Genomic DNA, 14,584 nt, shown 5'->3' with positions numbered 1-14,584 from the left:
CTTAGACAAATGAAATACAGTCAGTTCTGCTATAAAGCTCATTTTGAAAATGTGAATTGATTCAATTGTGATCAATATATTAAGGAACATTTTGAGCATAACACAAATTTTGTGTTTGCTTATGCATAAATGTGTTCAAAAGAAACAGGTGAACAAAGGAAAAAGTTCCCATCTGAATCAACATGAAGAAAAATAAATAAAACACATGAACAAACCCTAAATATCTACCAGCTAACTCAGTTCAACACATGAAGATGTGATGTTCACATCTTATGTGTCTCCTGCCCATTCAATTTCAAGTATCTACCTTGTCACAGTGACTCATAAGCTGCAACTCTTCCAAATCCCACTTCTACAAAAAAACTTCATGTCTTTTTCAAGGTAAATTAGTTAATGTAGTATTTACATCCTTCTTTCCTTTTTTTCCCCTTTTTCTGAGAGACAGGGCCTTGATGTTTTACCCATGCTGGTGTTGAACTTGTGGGTTCAAGTGATCCTCCCATCTCAGCTTCCAGAGAAGGTGGGACTACAGGTATGCACCACCACACCCAGATCTTGGCATATTTCTTAACCTCTCCACATGTATAAGATTGCACAAATGACTCCTTTTACTTATAAGCCCTACATTTATTTGGTGGGTGTTTCTTGCTTTTTTTTTTTTTTTTTTTTTTTGGTAGTATTGGGAATTAAACACAAAGGTACTATACTACTGAGCTGCAACCCCAGCCCTCCTTTTTTTTTTTCAGTTATAGATGAAAACACTACTTTATTTTATTTATTTTTATGTGATGTGGAGAATCGAACATAGTGTCTCACACGTGCTAAGCAAGTACTCTACCACTGAGCCACAACCCCAGTCCCACTTTCTATTTTGAGACAGGTTCTCACCAAGCTACCCAGGCTGGTCTCAAACTTGTGATCCTTCTGCCTCCACCTCTTCTGAGTAACTGGAGTTACAGGTGTGTGCCATCATGCCTGTAGATTTCACTATACAATCTTGAAAACCACAGTGATTTTTAGGAACACATTACATTATAGCAGAAAAGATTGTATGTCCAATTGTTAATTTTAAAAAGTAGAAACTGCAAATAATTATATATAGTATAACACAATTTTTGTTAAAAGAATGTATTTTAGGGTTGAGGGTATAGCTCAGTGGTAAAGCACTTGCCTAGCATGTACAAGGCCCTGAGTTCTATCACCACCACTGCAAAATATATGTGTGTGTGTATTTAATGTTTCTGCAGGTATGCGTATATATACACATGCATAAATGCTTTAAAAATGGTCTGGAAACCTGGGGACAATGAGGCATGCCTGTAATTCCAGAAATTCAGGAGGCTGAGGAAGGAAGTTCACAAGTCCAAGGCCAGCTTCAGCAGCTTAGAGATACCAAAAGCAACTTAGCAAGACCCTGTCTCAAAATAAAAAAAATGAATAAAAAAGACTGAGGATATAGGTAAAGCATCCCTAGGTTCAATTCCTAGTGCCAAAAAAAAAAAAAAAAGGGTCTGGGAGGACTTCTATCAAATATTTTACAGTGTTGTCTCTGAAGGTAGAAAGATAAACTTTCACTTTAAATCTTAAACATTTCTGTGTGATTTGTATAATAATCACTCTTCTTAAATTTTTGATACTAGGGATGCTTTACTACTAAATGACATATCCAGCCCTTTTAATTTTTTATTTTGAGCAAGGTCTTGCTAAGCTGCTGAGGCTAGCCTCCAACTTACCATCCTTCTGCCTAAGCCACTCAAACTGTTGGGATTACAGGCATGTGCCACCATGCCCAGCTCTGTCCAGTATTTTCAGTATTAGAACAAAAGAAAAAAGTTTTGTTTTTTTTTTCCCTTGTGTCCTGGGAACTGAACAGTGGAGCACTCTACCACTTACTACATTTGATTACTTTTGCAATTTAAAAAATTCCCTTTAAAGACAAACATATTTGTCCTGGGATTTTCATGGGGTGAGGCAGGAAGATCACAAATTCAAAGTCAACTTTAGCAACTTAGTGAAACACTTAGCTACTAAGCAGACCTTATTTCAAAATAAAAAGGGCTGGAGATGTCACTCAGTGGTAAATCATCCCTGGAGTTCAATCCCTGGTACCAAAAGCATAAGTAAATACAAATACTGGGAATAAAAATGGTATTGGTCATTATACAAATCCAATTATACTATCACCCAGCTTAAAATGCTCAATATTTGAAATCCAAATGTCTCACTATTTCTGAAAGAATCTAACCCTTATGACCTTCTCTTCATTGTCTTCCTCTCATTTGTATACTCAAGATTTATTTAGGGGCTGGGGATGTGGCTCAAGCGGTAGCGCGCTCGCTTGGCATGCGTGCGGCCCGGGTTCGATCCTCAGCACCACATACAAACAAAGATGTTGTGTCTGCCGAGAACTAAAAAATAAATATTAATATTAAAAAAATATATATATTTATTTAGAATCTCCTGTATGCACACACTGGGGATAAAGAAAAGAACAAAGTACTTTCAAAGTACTCTCATAAAGCCTTCAATCTAGCAAGAGAAAGATGTTAAGTAACAGCAGCAACAAAATGACACCTAAAATTACTTAAGTAGAAATGGGAATCATAAAGGAGAATTAGCCAGTCTTGGGGCTCAGGAAAATCTTCTCTGAAAAAGACATATTTAGGCTCAGACCTGAAAGATAAATGAGAATAGGACTGAGAAAGGCAGAAGAAATAGTAAGAAGAAATGGACTGTTTGGGAAGAGAGAATATATAATAGGCAGGGGTTAGAGAAGAGCTTAGACCTTTCAAGGAAGAGGTCAGAGGAGAACTGGAACAAAGGAAAGAAGAAAGGTATAAGAAGTAGTATGGGCCAGCTAAGCAACCTAGTGAGACTCTGTCTCAAAATAAAAAATAAAAAGAGGGGCTGGGGTTGTGGCTCAGCAGTAGAGCACTTGTCTCACACATGCGAGACCCTGGGTTCGATCCTTAGCACCACACAAAAATAAATAAGTGAAATAAACGTACTGTGTCCAACTACAACGAAAAATTTTTAAAAATACAGTAAAAAAATAGGGGCTGGGGTTGTGGCTCAGTGGTAGAGTGCTCGCCTAGCATGCATGGGGCACCAGGTTCGATCCTCAGCACCACAATAAAAATAAATAAATAAAGGCACCATGTCCATCTAAAACTAAAAAAAAAAAACAATAATTTTTTTAAAAAATGGCTGGGGATGTGATACAGTGGTAAAGCACCCCTGGGTTAAATTCCCAGTACCAAAAAAACCTAGTAGTAGTAGTAGTATGGGCCAGATCATGTGGGGTCCAGTAGACTATCAAGGATTTTTGAACCTAATTCTAAAAACAAATAGAAAGAACTAAAGACTTTAAATAGGAAAGTAACATGATCAGAATTATGCATCTGGAAGCTCATTTGGATTACTTCTAAAAAGAAAGACCTGAGAAGAACTAGGAACAAATGGGGAAAGACCATGAGGAACTCCTTTTAATAGTATGTAGATTACTGAAATGATAACTTGGAGGACTAGGTGATGGCAATGAGAATGGAAAGAAATAGATGGCTTAAAGTTAGGTTTAAGAGTAGATTCAGGGCCAGGTGCAGTGGAGCACACTAGTAATCCCAGTAGCTCGGGAGGCAGAGGCAGGAGGATTGGGAGTTCAAAGCCAGCCTCAGAAATTTAGTGAGGTGCTGGCAACTTAGTGAGACCCTGTCTTTCATAAAATACAAAATAGGGCTGGGGATGTGGCTCAGTGGCTGAGTGCCCCTCAGTTCAATCCCTGGTATCCCCGCCCAAAAAAAAGAGTGGATTCAGGGCTGGGGAAATAGCTCAGTTGGTAGAGTACTTCCCTTGCACACACAAGGCCCTGGGTTCAATCCTCAGCACCACCATCAAAAAAAAAAAAAAAAAGTAGATTCAATAGCACTTGGTATTGACTCAGTGTGGGAATGCAGGGGAAAAAAAGGGTAAAGGATGACTCAAGTATCTAGCAAGAGCACACGTCACATCTTATTCTCCAGCTGTACTGAATTACTTGCAGATCCCTAAGCCTTTATACTTCTCTCATAAGTACAGAAGCACCCTTACATCACCTTTTAGCTGCAAAATGCTGCCTCATCCTAGCCTTCACCAAGCATGCCCAGACCAGATGCTCCAGCTGTATGCTCCCATAGTCTCCCCTCACCCCATGCTTGCCTTCATTACAGCACTTAACACACTATGCTGTGATCACATACAGTCATGTATCACTTAACTATAGGCCTATATTCACTTTCAGAAATGTACCATTAGGTAATCTCATCACTGTGTGAGCATCACAGAGTATACTCACAAAACTAAGACAAATACAATATAATTTTATGGGACACTATCGTATATGTGGTTTGTCACTGATGAAAATGTTGTTATATAGCACATGACTGTATTTATCATTTTATCTTCCCTATGGGACCAAATGCTCCTGAGTTTAAAGATCATTTTTGGTTGTTTTAATCTCTATAATGCCAATGTCTACTTCTCATCAATCTGTATGTCACAGGGACAGAAAAAGCAAACTGAGTTCTTGGGATCTACTACAAGAAAGAAAGAAAGCTGGAACCTGACCAGGGCTTTAAAAAACAGATAAAAACGGCACTGTGGTTATCTTAATGGATAAAAGAAGAGCTAAAACTACAGGTTTTTTTCTTCTCAATGCTGGGGATCAAACCCAGGTGTCACACATGCTAGGCAACCACTCTTACCACTGAGCTATAACCCCAGCCCCAAAACTGCAGAATTCTTCCTCAAGTGCTAGTAGCTTAGAAATAAAAACACAAACTCACAGATGTAAATTTTAAAAAATTAAGGGAAATAGTTCTCCTAGGGTAAAAAATATATATATAAATAGTGTCAGGTGGTGTTATATACACCTGGAAAACTAGCAACTCAGGAGGCTAAGAGAGGAAGATCACAAGTTTGAGGCCAGCCTCAGCAATTTACAAGGTCCTGTCTCAAAATAGAAAGGGTCAGGAATGTACAGTGCCCCTGGGTTTAATCCCTCGTAAGGTTTGGATGTGAGGTGTCCCCCCAAAAGCTCATGTGTGAAACAATACAAGAAGGTTTAGAAGAGAAACGATTGGGTTATGAGCCTTAACCCAATCAGTGAATTAATCCCTGATGGGATTAATTGAGTGGTGACTGAAGGTGATTAGGGTGTAGGTGAAGGAGGTGGGTCAATGGGGGTGTGTGCCTTTGGGTATATATTTTTATCTGGTGAGTAGAGTCTCTGCTTCCTGATCATCATGTGAATTGCTTCCTTCCACCACACTAATCCACCATGAAGTTCTGCCTCACCTCCAGCCCTAAAAAATGAACCCAGCTGTGTATGGACTGAGGCCTCTGAAACCGTGAGCCGCCATATAAAATCTTCCTCCTCTAAAATTGCTCTTGTTGAGTCTAAAACAATCCCTAATTTCTGTCTCTCCCATTTACAATGTTTTTACTATAAAAAAGTAAAATGATTAATAAAATCTATGGGTCTAATGAAAGCTCACATGCTGAAAATGCCTTCTCTGAGATCAACATAATAAAAATAAACTCATGTAAACTTTTTTTTTTTTTTTTGTAGTGCTAGGGATCAAACCCAGGGTCTTGAGTATGCTAGACATGTGCTCTACCAGTGAGCTACAGCCCCAGCCTTTATGACATTACTTAAAAGTAAATAATATCTTATGAAAAAGAGAATGCTAGAAAAGATTAGTTATAGGCTGTGGTTGTAGCTCAATGGTAGAACGCTTCCCTGGCATGTATGAGGCACTGGGTTTGATCCTCAGCACCACATAAAAATAAATAAAATAAAGATATTGTGTCCATTTACAACTGAAAAAAAATGTAATAAAAAAAAGAAAATTAAAAGATTAGTTACATTCTTTTAAGAAGGATTCCCAATCTAAGGGCCAACATCAAAGACAGACACAAAAGGCTTTCTCAAATTGTCCTTTGGTACTTTCATTTTTTAAAAAGTTGGATAGCGTAGCTAACTCAACAGAACAAGTTATCTCTTACCCAAAAGGCTGCCAGTTTGAGGCAGTACTATCTAAACTAGGAGAGGGAAGCAGTAAGAGATTCTACCACAGCAGCAACTCCAACATGCTTCTATAACACATGAATACGGGGCTCCAAGCATACTGTAGTACATAGGAAGTGGTAGTTTAATTTATAAGTAATGACCGCTTTCCAAGTCATTCACAAAATAGCTAAAAACTAAGAAGGATAAAGGAAGAAACAGGGATTTTAAATTAAACTCCAAAGGGGGCTGAGGATAAAGCTCAGTTGGTAGAGTGCTTGCCTTGCATGCACAAGGCCCTGGGTTCGATCTCCAGCACCAAACAAACAAAAAAACATAAAAACAAATTAAACCCCAAAGGAGTTAGGCACAGTGGTACACATCTGTAATCCTGGCATCTTGGGCGGCTAAGGCCAGAGTATCGAAAGTTTGAGGTAGGCCTCAGCAATTTAGCAAGACCCTCTCTCCAAATAAAAAGAAAAAAAAAAAAAAAAAGGGTTGGAAATATAGCTCAGTGGTAGAGAACCCCTGGGCTCGATCTCCAGTACCCTCAACACAAACACCCAAAAAATATCCAAAGGAAAAAACCTTCCTATCCCACCACTTTTGACTCATTCGTAGAAAAACATGCCTCCAACTTCAAAGAGAAAATAAAAAACAAAAGGCCCTCTCTTATCTTTCTCCCACAATGCCCACAAATTTACCTGCATCCCTAGATTAATCCCAAATTCATCCTTTCCCTCAAGCATAAGAAAGCAGGATCTCTTGCCCTCTGTCAAGCTAATCTCTTCACCTGTGCTCTAGATCTTATTCCCTTCCAATCCTATGCAAGGTCTTCTTTCTCATATCTTCAACTTATTTTTCATTCTATGTTCTTTAATTCTAATAACAAGTCAACTCTCATGGTTTCATTATCATCTACAAAAAGAAACGTTCAAAAATCTTCATCTCTGGCTTAATCAGCTCTCAATTTCAGATACCTGTTAGCTTCTGAATATCTCTACTGCAGTGTCCACAAGAATGATAAAAAACAGGTCTAAAATTAAAATTAAACTCATCATCTTTCTACTAAGACCTATCTCAGGGAATGGACCATCATCTATCTAGTTTCCAAACTACAAACCTAGTGTTATTCTTTTTTTTTTTTAGGGGGGGGCGGTTACTAGGGATTGAATTCAGGGGCACTTGATCACTGAGCCATATCCTCAGCCCTATTCTGTATTTTATTTAGATACACGTTCTCACTGATTGCTTAGTGCCTTGCCATTGCTGAGGCTGGCTTTGAATTCATAATCCTTCTGTCTCAGCCTCCCAAACCACGAGAATTACAGGAATGTGCCACAGCGCATGGCTAGTGTTATTCTTAACTCTTCTCTCCCTGATCTCTCCAAGTTCAATCAGGTTCTTTAGATTCTACCTTATTAATATATTTGTTCAATTCTTATATCTGTTCACTTTTCTCCATCTCCAAAGCCATTTCTTGCTTCAAGTCCTTTTCACATCTCCCTCGGATTAATCTCAAGGCACAATGAACCAGGTTACACTTTTCCAAATCCAGTGTTCTCTCTTCCTAACTTCAGGTCTTTGCAAATGCTATTTCCTTTGCTCTGCCTGTTCACTCTTCTGTGTTCTTCACTAGAATGCTTACTTTGAGAGCAAGGGAAGAACTTATTCACTGCATCTTTAATGCCCGGCATACTGCAAGTATTTAATAATTATTTATTGAAAAAAACAAAAAAAGAAACCTTCTATACAAGCCTGTGATTTCCTAATGTCATTTCTCCTGGCTTTGAGAAAACCAAAACCCAGCCCAAGAGTTATAAGAATAGGACAGATCAGCCTAAAAGGCTGATGACAAACTAGACTAACCAACATACCCATGCTGCTTCAGTTAATTTTCTAAATGTAAAGTCAAGCAAGAGAGAAAAAAAATTAAATACAAAATCAGCTCAGTACAATGGCACATGCCTATAATTCCATGTACTTGGGAGGCTGAGAAAGGAGGAGTGGAAGTTCAAGGCCAATTCGGGCAACTCACCAACCTGTTCTAAAAATAAAAAATAAAAAGTGCTGAGGGAATAGCTCCATAGCAGAATTCCCCTGGGTTCAAACCCCATTACCAAAAGAAAAGGTACAAACTCCCAAAGAATCTTAACATGACATCAGTGATGCACAACTGAAAGCAATGAAGTTCTAATCCTACGTTTACTAAATTCTACAGTGCCACATAGTGGTGAGAGAAGAAAGCAGTAAAGCTAAAAGACCTGTAAATGGGAAGGAAGTAGACATAAGGGAGCCTCAAGTGATTGGTGTACCCCGCAAAGAGTGGGAATCATCTATAGAATGATTCATAGTTATATGAGCTGCCTGACTTGGCCCCACCCCAGTGCACCCCACTCCATGCTGTGCTGCCCCACCCAGCACTGCCCTGGGGTTTAACAGAGCTAGTTTTGCTTACTGCATCATTCTTACTTACATCACTGGGACTCAGGCTGCCCAGCCCATTCTCCTGCTCAGAATCCTTCCCAGACTCAGTGCCCTGAGAGGACCTGGGATGGGATGGATGAATCCAGATCTCCAGGCGAGTGGTGTCATCTCCAACATGCCGGAAAGTAGATTTCTTTCCTTTTCGCCATTGATCAGGGCTCAGTTCAAATTCTTCGTGTTGCTTCTTTTCCATCTGTTCTGCCTATAGGGCAGACAGACACACCAAGCTCAGACTCTCCTGGAACTCATCTACTAAGAGCACAGCCCTCACCTATATTTGTTGCCTAAAAACTATAAAAAAGTAAAGAGTATAATACAATATCAAAGTAGCAGAGTATCATCTGCTTTGTCGCAGAAGTTTAAATTCTATGAACTCAACGCTTTGGAACACGTACACCACCCAAGGGCCCCTGATAGCTTTGACTCTGTGCAGCGGCTGACTGAATACCACCAGCACAGCCTGATGCAACCACTTGAGGACATTACTAGTCATTCCCCTGAGAATGGAGAGACACAAAGGGAAATGCATTTTCCTAGGAACGAATGATTCTCTACATCTCCACTTACCTTTCGTTTGGTCTCTTCAAACAAGCTCATAAGACTCTCCTTGGCAGTCAGGATAGGGTTGCTGGCAGCTAAACTGCGCATGTAGTAATACACAGCATCAAGCTTCCTCCTCTGCACAAAGAGGCCAGAGACACTCAGTCACCCAATATTCTTCCCAATGCCAACACAACACACCAACCTAGGAAACTTTACAATCTCTCTCAGCCTGTCCCCCAAGCTATCAGGAATTCTAGAAAATCAGAATGCTATCCATGGGAGATACATAATGCTATCCACGGCAATTACACAGGGGTCTCTTCTTGCACAATACAGAACAATATCTTACAGGCAGAGGACCTCCAAGAACCAAGTACTCATATGAGAGAGAAAAGAACAAAAAAAAAGTTGGGCACAGTGACACACACCTATAATCATAGCCACTTGAGCAGCTGAGGTCCTCAGCAACTTATCAACATCATATCTCAAAGTGAATATTAAAAAAAGAGTGCTCGCTTAGCATGCATGAGTCACTAGGTTCGATACTCAGCATAAAATAAAGATATTGTGTCCACGTATAACTAAAAAATAAATACTTAAAAAAAAAAGACTGCGGATATAGCTCAGTGGTAAAATACACCTGGGTTCAGTCCCCACTCAGACAGAAAGAAAGATAGAATGTCTGTCTTAAAATATGAACATCAATTTTATTTTGTTCTTAGAGAAAAAATGTTCAGGTCTGGGGTTGTGACTCAGAGGCAGAGTGCTCACCTAGCACGTGTGAGGCCCTGGGTTCGATCCTCAGCACCAATAAAAATAAAATAAAGGTATTGTGTCCAACTACAACTAAAAAATATTAAAAAAAAAAAAAAGAATGTTCAATTCACTTTAAATTTCCTACTGTTACCAGAGTAAGTATGGTCTAATGAAATTAAGGGCCAGACAAACCTGAGTTCAACTGACTCATCAGGAGTTGATTTAGAGATTTTGGAAAAGTTACATAATAATCTTCCTGAACTCCCATATCCTCACCTTTAAAATGGGAATAATACCACCCACAGAGCAGTATCCTCAGGTTTAGACAGTATCTGTGATGTGCTGATCACGTGACTTACATTTAGCTGTAATTAATGATGCTGTCATTGTTATAATTTTTTAAATAAACAATTGGGTAAATATTTTATGAATATTATTCAATGAATTCAGCAAATAAACACTCCGAGACCACTTTAAAAGCAATTAATATAGAAAAGTAAAGGAAGCTGGGCATGGTGGCACACACACAGTCTAAAGGAAGAGAACTGCCTGAACAATATAGCAAAGACCCCATCTTGAAAGGTCAGGGGAGCTGGAGATGTAGGCCAAGTGGTAGAATGCTTGCCTGGAAAGCACAAGGCCCTGGGTTCAATCCCTAGCACCTCAAATAAATAAATAAAATTTAAAAGGTGGAGCGGGCCAGTAGTTGCTGGAGAGCTAGGGGTATAGCTCGGTGGTAAAGCACTTCTCTAGCATGTACAAGGTACATGGCAACATGGAAGAAAGAGAGGAGGGGAGAGAAGGAAAAAGGATCATAAAGAAGGAAAAACACCGAAAATCACAAACAAAGGGGAAGGATATTCAAAAGGTTTTACTCTATTACTTCATATATAGTTTCAATATTTTCTGTTACCATTCTTTAAAACTCTCATCTGTATTCATCCAGCATGTTTAACGGTGTACTTATTTCTAAGGTCAACCACCTGAGTCTGAATCTAGTCCTATCACTTATTAGGTATTTATTAATCAAGTTCCAGAGAGGTTTCCTTATTTGTAAACTGGAGATATTTACACAAATATGGCTTCTAGAAAGATTACCTTTTCATAATATATAGAGTTTAACAGACTATCTGGCCCACCATTGTAGCTATTTTTAATATTATTCCAATTCATACTAATCTCTACTTATACCACTCACTTGATTTCAAACTGTATTTTATCTATTATGTTTTTTCATATTCAAATATTTCTGAAATTGTGATATAACTTACAATCAATATCTACCATTATGTGTTATTTTAATTTGCAACATTTTTCTTAGTGGAACACCAAATAATGGAACATCTAACAATCAATTACATATTTTACCAAGTCTAATTTGTATTACTGTCTATACACCTCACCTGTCTTCTCAACAAAGCTTTTTTCAGAGCAAAACCCAAATCATATATTTTACCACTCACATCATTTCACAAAGTTCTGTACATAGCATATTCTCAATAAATACCCAATTCACTAAATGACTGACAGGAGATTACAGAAAAGTTCTGGGGAAATGTTAATAGACAACTAAGATGAGAGGAGACAAAAGAAGAGAAACAGAAAAAGAACTTGAAAGGCAAGCTAATCTAGAACAGAGGGCTATCAAAGAAAAAAATATCAGTTTAATTAGAATGTCAAAAAGCCATTGAGGGAATTCAGCAAAGCTGTTGTAAGATCACACACAAAATCTAATATGCTATCACAATGAATAATCTGAAAAGGAAATTAAGAAAATAATTCCTTTTGCAATAGCATAAGGAAAAAATAACATAATTAGGGTTTGGGGACATTGCTCAAGGATAGGGCATTTGCCTCCCATGTGAGAAGCCCTGGGTATGATTCGCAGTCCCAGCTACTTGGGAGGATTGAGGAGAGAGAAAAACTTGAATCCAGGAGTTTCAGGTCAGCCTGAGCAACATACTGAGACCCTATCTCAACAATAAAATTCAACATTATGAAAATGCAAATCAAAACCACAATTCAATATCACTTCACACCTATTTGAACAACTACTATCAGAAAATAAGCCAGGTGCAGTGGCAAACACCTGTAATCCCAGCAGCTGGGGAGGCTGAGACAGGAAGATTGCAAGTTCAAAGCCAGCCTCAGCAAAAGCAAGGCACTAAGCAACTCAGTGAGAACCTGTCTCTAAATAAAATACAAAACAGGGCTGAGGATGTGGCTCAGTAGTCAAGTGCCCCTGAGTTCAATCCCCAATACTCCCCCCACAAAAAAAAAAAAAAAGAAAATAGGGCTAGGGTTGTGGCTCAGCGGTACAGTACTTGCCTAGCATGTGTGAGGCAGTGGGTTTGATTCCAGTACCACATACATAAATAAATTAAATTAAAAAATAGAAAATAATTAAGTGTTGGAAAACCAGAGAAACTGGAACTCTTGTGCACTGTTGGTAGGAATTTCAAATGGTGCAACTGTTTTAAGAAACCACATAATTATTTCTTTAAAAATTGAAAATAGCGGGGCTGGAGTTATGGCTCACTGGTAAGAGCACTTGCCTAACATGTGTGAGGCCTTGGGTTTGATTCTCAGCACTACATATATAAACAAATGAATAAAATAAAGGTCCATAACATCTAAAAAAATTTTTTTTAAATTGAAACCAGCTAGGCACAGTGGCACATTGCCTATAATCCAAATGGCTTAGGAGGCTAAGGCAGGAGAATGGAAAATTCAAAGCCAGCCTCAGCAACTTATCAAGGGTCTAAGCAACTTAGTGAGACCCTGTCTCAAAAATAAATCTTAAAAATGGGCTGGAGATGTGGCCCAGTGGTTAAGCAACCCCAGTACCAAAAAAAAAAAAAAAAAAAAAAAAAAAACCTGGACATGGTGGCACATGCCTGTAATCCCAGAGACCCAGGAGGCTGAGGCAAGAGACTCACAAGTTCAAGGCCAACCTGGGCTACAGAGCTAGATACTGTTTCAAAATAAAAATACATAGGAGTACTAATGTAGCTCAGTAATAAAACACCCCTGGGTTCAATCCTCAGTAACCCCCCCCAAAAAATTAAATATGACCATATAATCTAGTAATTCTAATCCTAGAACCATACCCAAAATAACTGAAAGCAGGGTCTCAAAGAGAAATTTGTACACCCATGTCAATCAGAGCATTATTCACCGTAGCCAAAATGTAGAGACGCAACCCAAATGTTCAATGACATTTGAATATAGAGTAATCCATTCCAGAAATAACTAACTCATAAATTTTAAATTACATGTCATGTAAATAGCAAATCTCTTTTTAGTATACATGTTGTTGCAATTATTCTACTTTATCATTTGTTAAAGCTGTTAATTTCTTAGTGTGAGTTACAATTAAACTTTTAATATAGGTATCTATGTGTAGGGAAAAAAAAAACATGGTACATACATCTAAGGGTTCAGTACAGTCTGCAGTTTCAGCATCCACTGAAGATCTAGGAACATATCCCTCAAGGATAACAGAGGGTACTACTGTACAAAATGTGGTATTTACATACAAAGGAATACTCCTCAGTTTAAAAAGGAGGAAATTCTGACATGTTACAACATGGATGAACCTTGAGAACTTTTGCTAAGTTCAGTAAGTTAATTACAAGAAGACATATACTGTATGAGTCCACTTATATAAGGTATCTACAATAGAAAAACTCAGAAAATAGGAAGCTGGTTGCTAGGGGATGGGATGTGGGAGGATGAGGAGATGTTGTTTAACAGATATATACAGTTGTGGTTTTGCAAGATGAAGAGAGTTCTAGAGACTGGTGGCACAAAAATATGAATGTACTTGACACTACTGAAGTACTACATTTCAAAAGGGGATAGAGCTCAGTGGTACAATGCTTGCTAGTATGTGTGAGATCCTGGGTTGACCCCCAGCACCACAAAAATAAATAGATAGATAGATAGATAGATAGAGGTAAGAGCCAGGATACAGCTCAGAGGTTGAGTGTTTGCCTCATAAACGGGAGGCCTTGAGTTCAATTCCTAGCACCTGATACAAATAAACAACAAAAACAAAAAGGATAGAAAAGGGCAAGACAAATAATTTTTTTGTTATGTGTATTTTACCACTACTAAAAAAATTTTTCTTAAATTATTTCCAATGAGCTTGAACAGATACTCTCCAAGCGACAAACATGAAAAGATGCATGTCATTAGTCACTAGGGAAATGCAAATTAAAACCACAGTGCAACAATACTTTGTACTCACTAGATTTGGGGATATCAACAAATTTATTCTAAAGTTTACATGGGAAACTGGGTGTGGTGACACATGCCTATAATCACAGTATCTAGGGAAGCTAAGGAAGGAGAATCACAAGTTCAAGGCCAGCCTCAACAATTTAGCAAGACCCTGTCTCAAAATTTTAAAAATAAGGGTATGGATATAGCTCAGGGATAAAGCATCTCTGAGTTCTACCACAAAATAAATAAATAAAGTTCATATGAAAAGGCAAAAGAATACCCAATATAACACTGAAGAAGCACAAAGTTGAAGACTGATTCTACCTGACTTCAAGGTAAACTGAAGAGGGGTGTGGTGGCATATGCCTGTATAATCCCAGTGACTTGGGAGGCTGAGGCAGAAGGATGCTAAATTCAAGGATAGTCTTAGCAAGTTAGCAAGGTCTTAAGCAACTCAATGAAACCCTAAATCATACTGAAAAATAAAATGGGCTGGGGATGTGGCTCAGTGGTAAAACACCCCTGCAT

General features: G+C 38.4%; 1 protein-coding gene across 5 annotated transcripts in view; it reads right to left on the bottom strand.

Annotated features, from left to right (window-relative positions):
* Smg6 (SMG6 nonsense mediated mRNA decay factor) overlaps positions 1-14,584 on the bottom strand; it is a 226,473-nt gene that overhangs the window by 194,012 nt on the left and 17,877 nt on the right. For all 5 annotated transcript variants that reach the window (XM_015500986.2, XM_048792891.1, XM_048792899.1 and 2 more), the window contains 2 exons: positions 9,098-9,208; positions 8,520-8,732 (listed from right to left, as the gene is read on the bottom strand). In XM_015500986.2, coding sequence (XP_015356472.1) covers positions 8,520-8,732; positions 9,098-9,208 — 324 coding nt within the window. The remainder of the gene's footprint in view (positions 1-8,519; positions 8,733-9,097; positions 9,209-14,584) is intronic.

This window comes from Marmota marmota, unplaced genomic scaffold (genome assembly GCF_001458135.2).
Source record: "Marmota marmota marmota unplaced genomic scaffold, marMar, whole genome shotgun sequence".
Taxonomy (NCBI): domain Eukaryota; kingdom Metazoa; phylum Chordata; class Mammalia; order Rodentia; family Sciuridae; genus Marmota; species Marmota marmota.
Note: the sequence above shows the minus strand (reverse complement) of the source record. Positions and strands in the feature narration are given on the sequence as shown.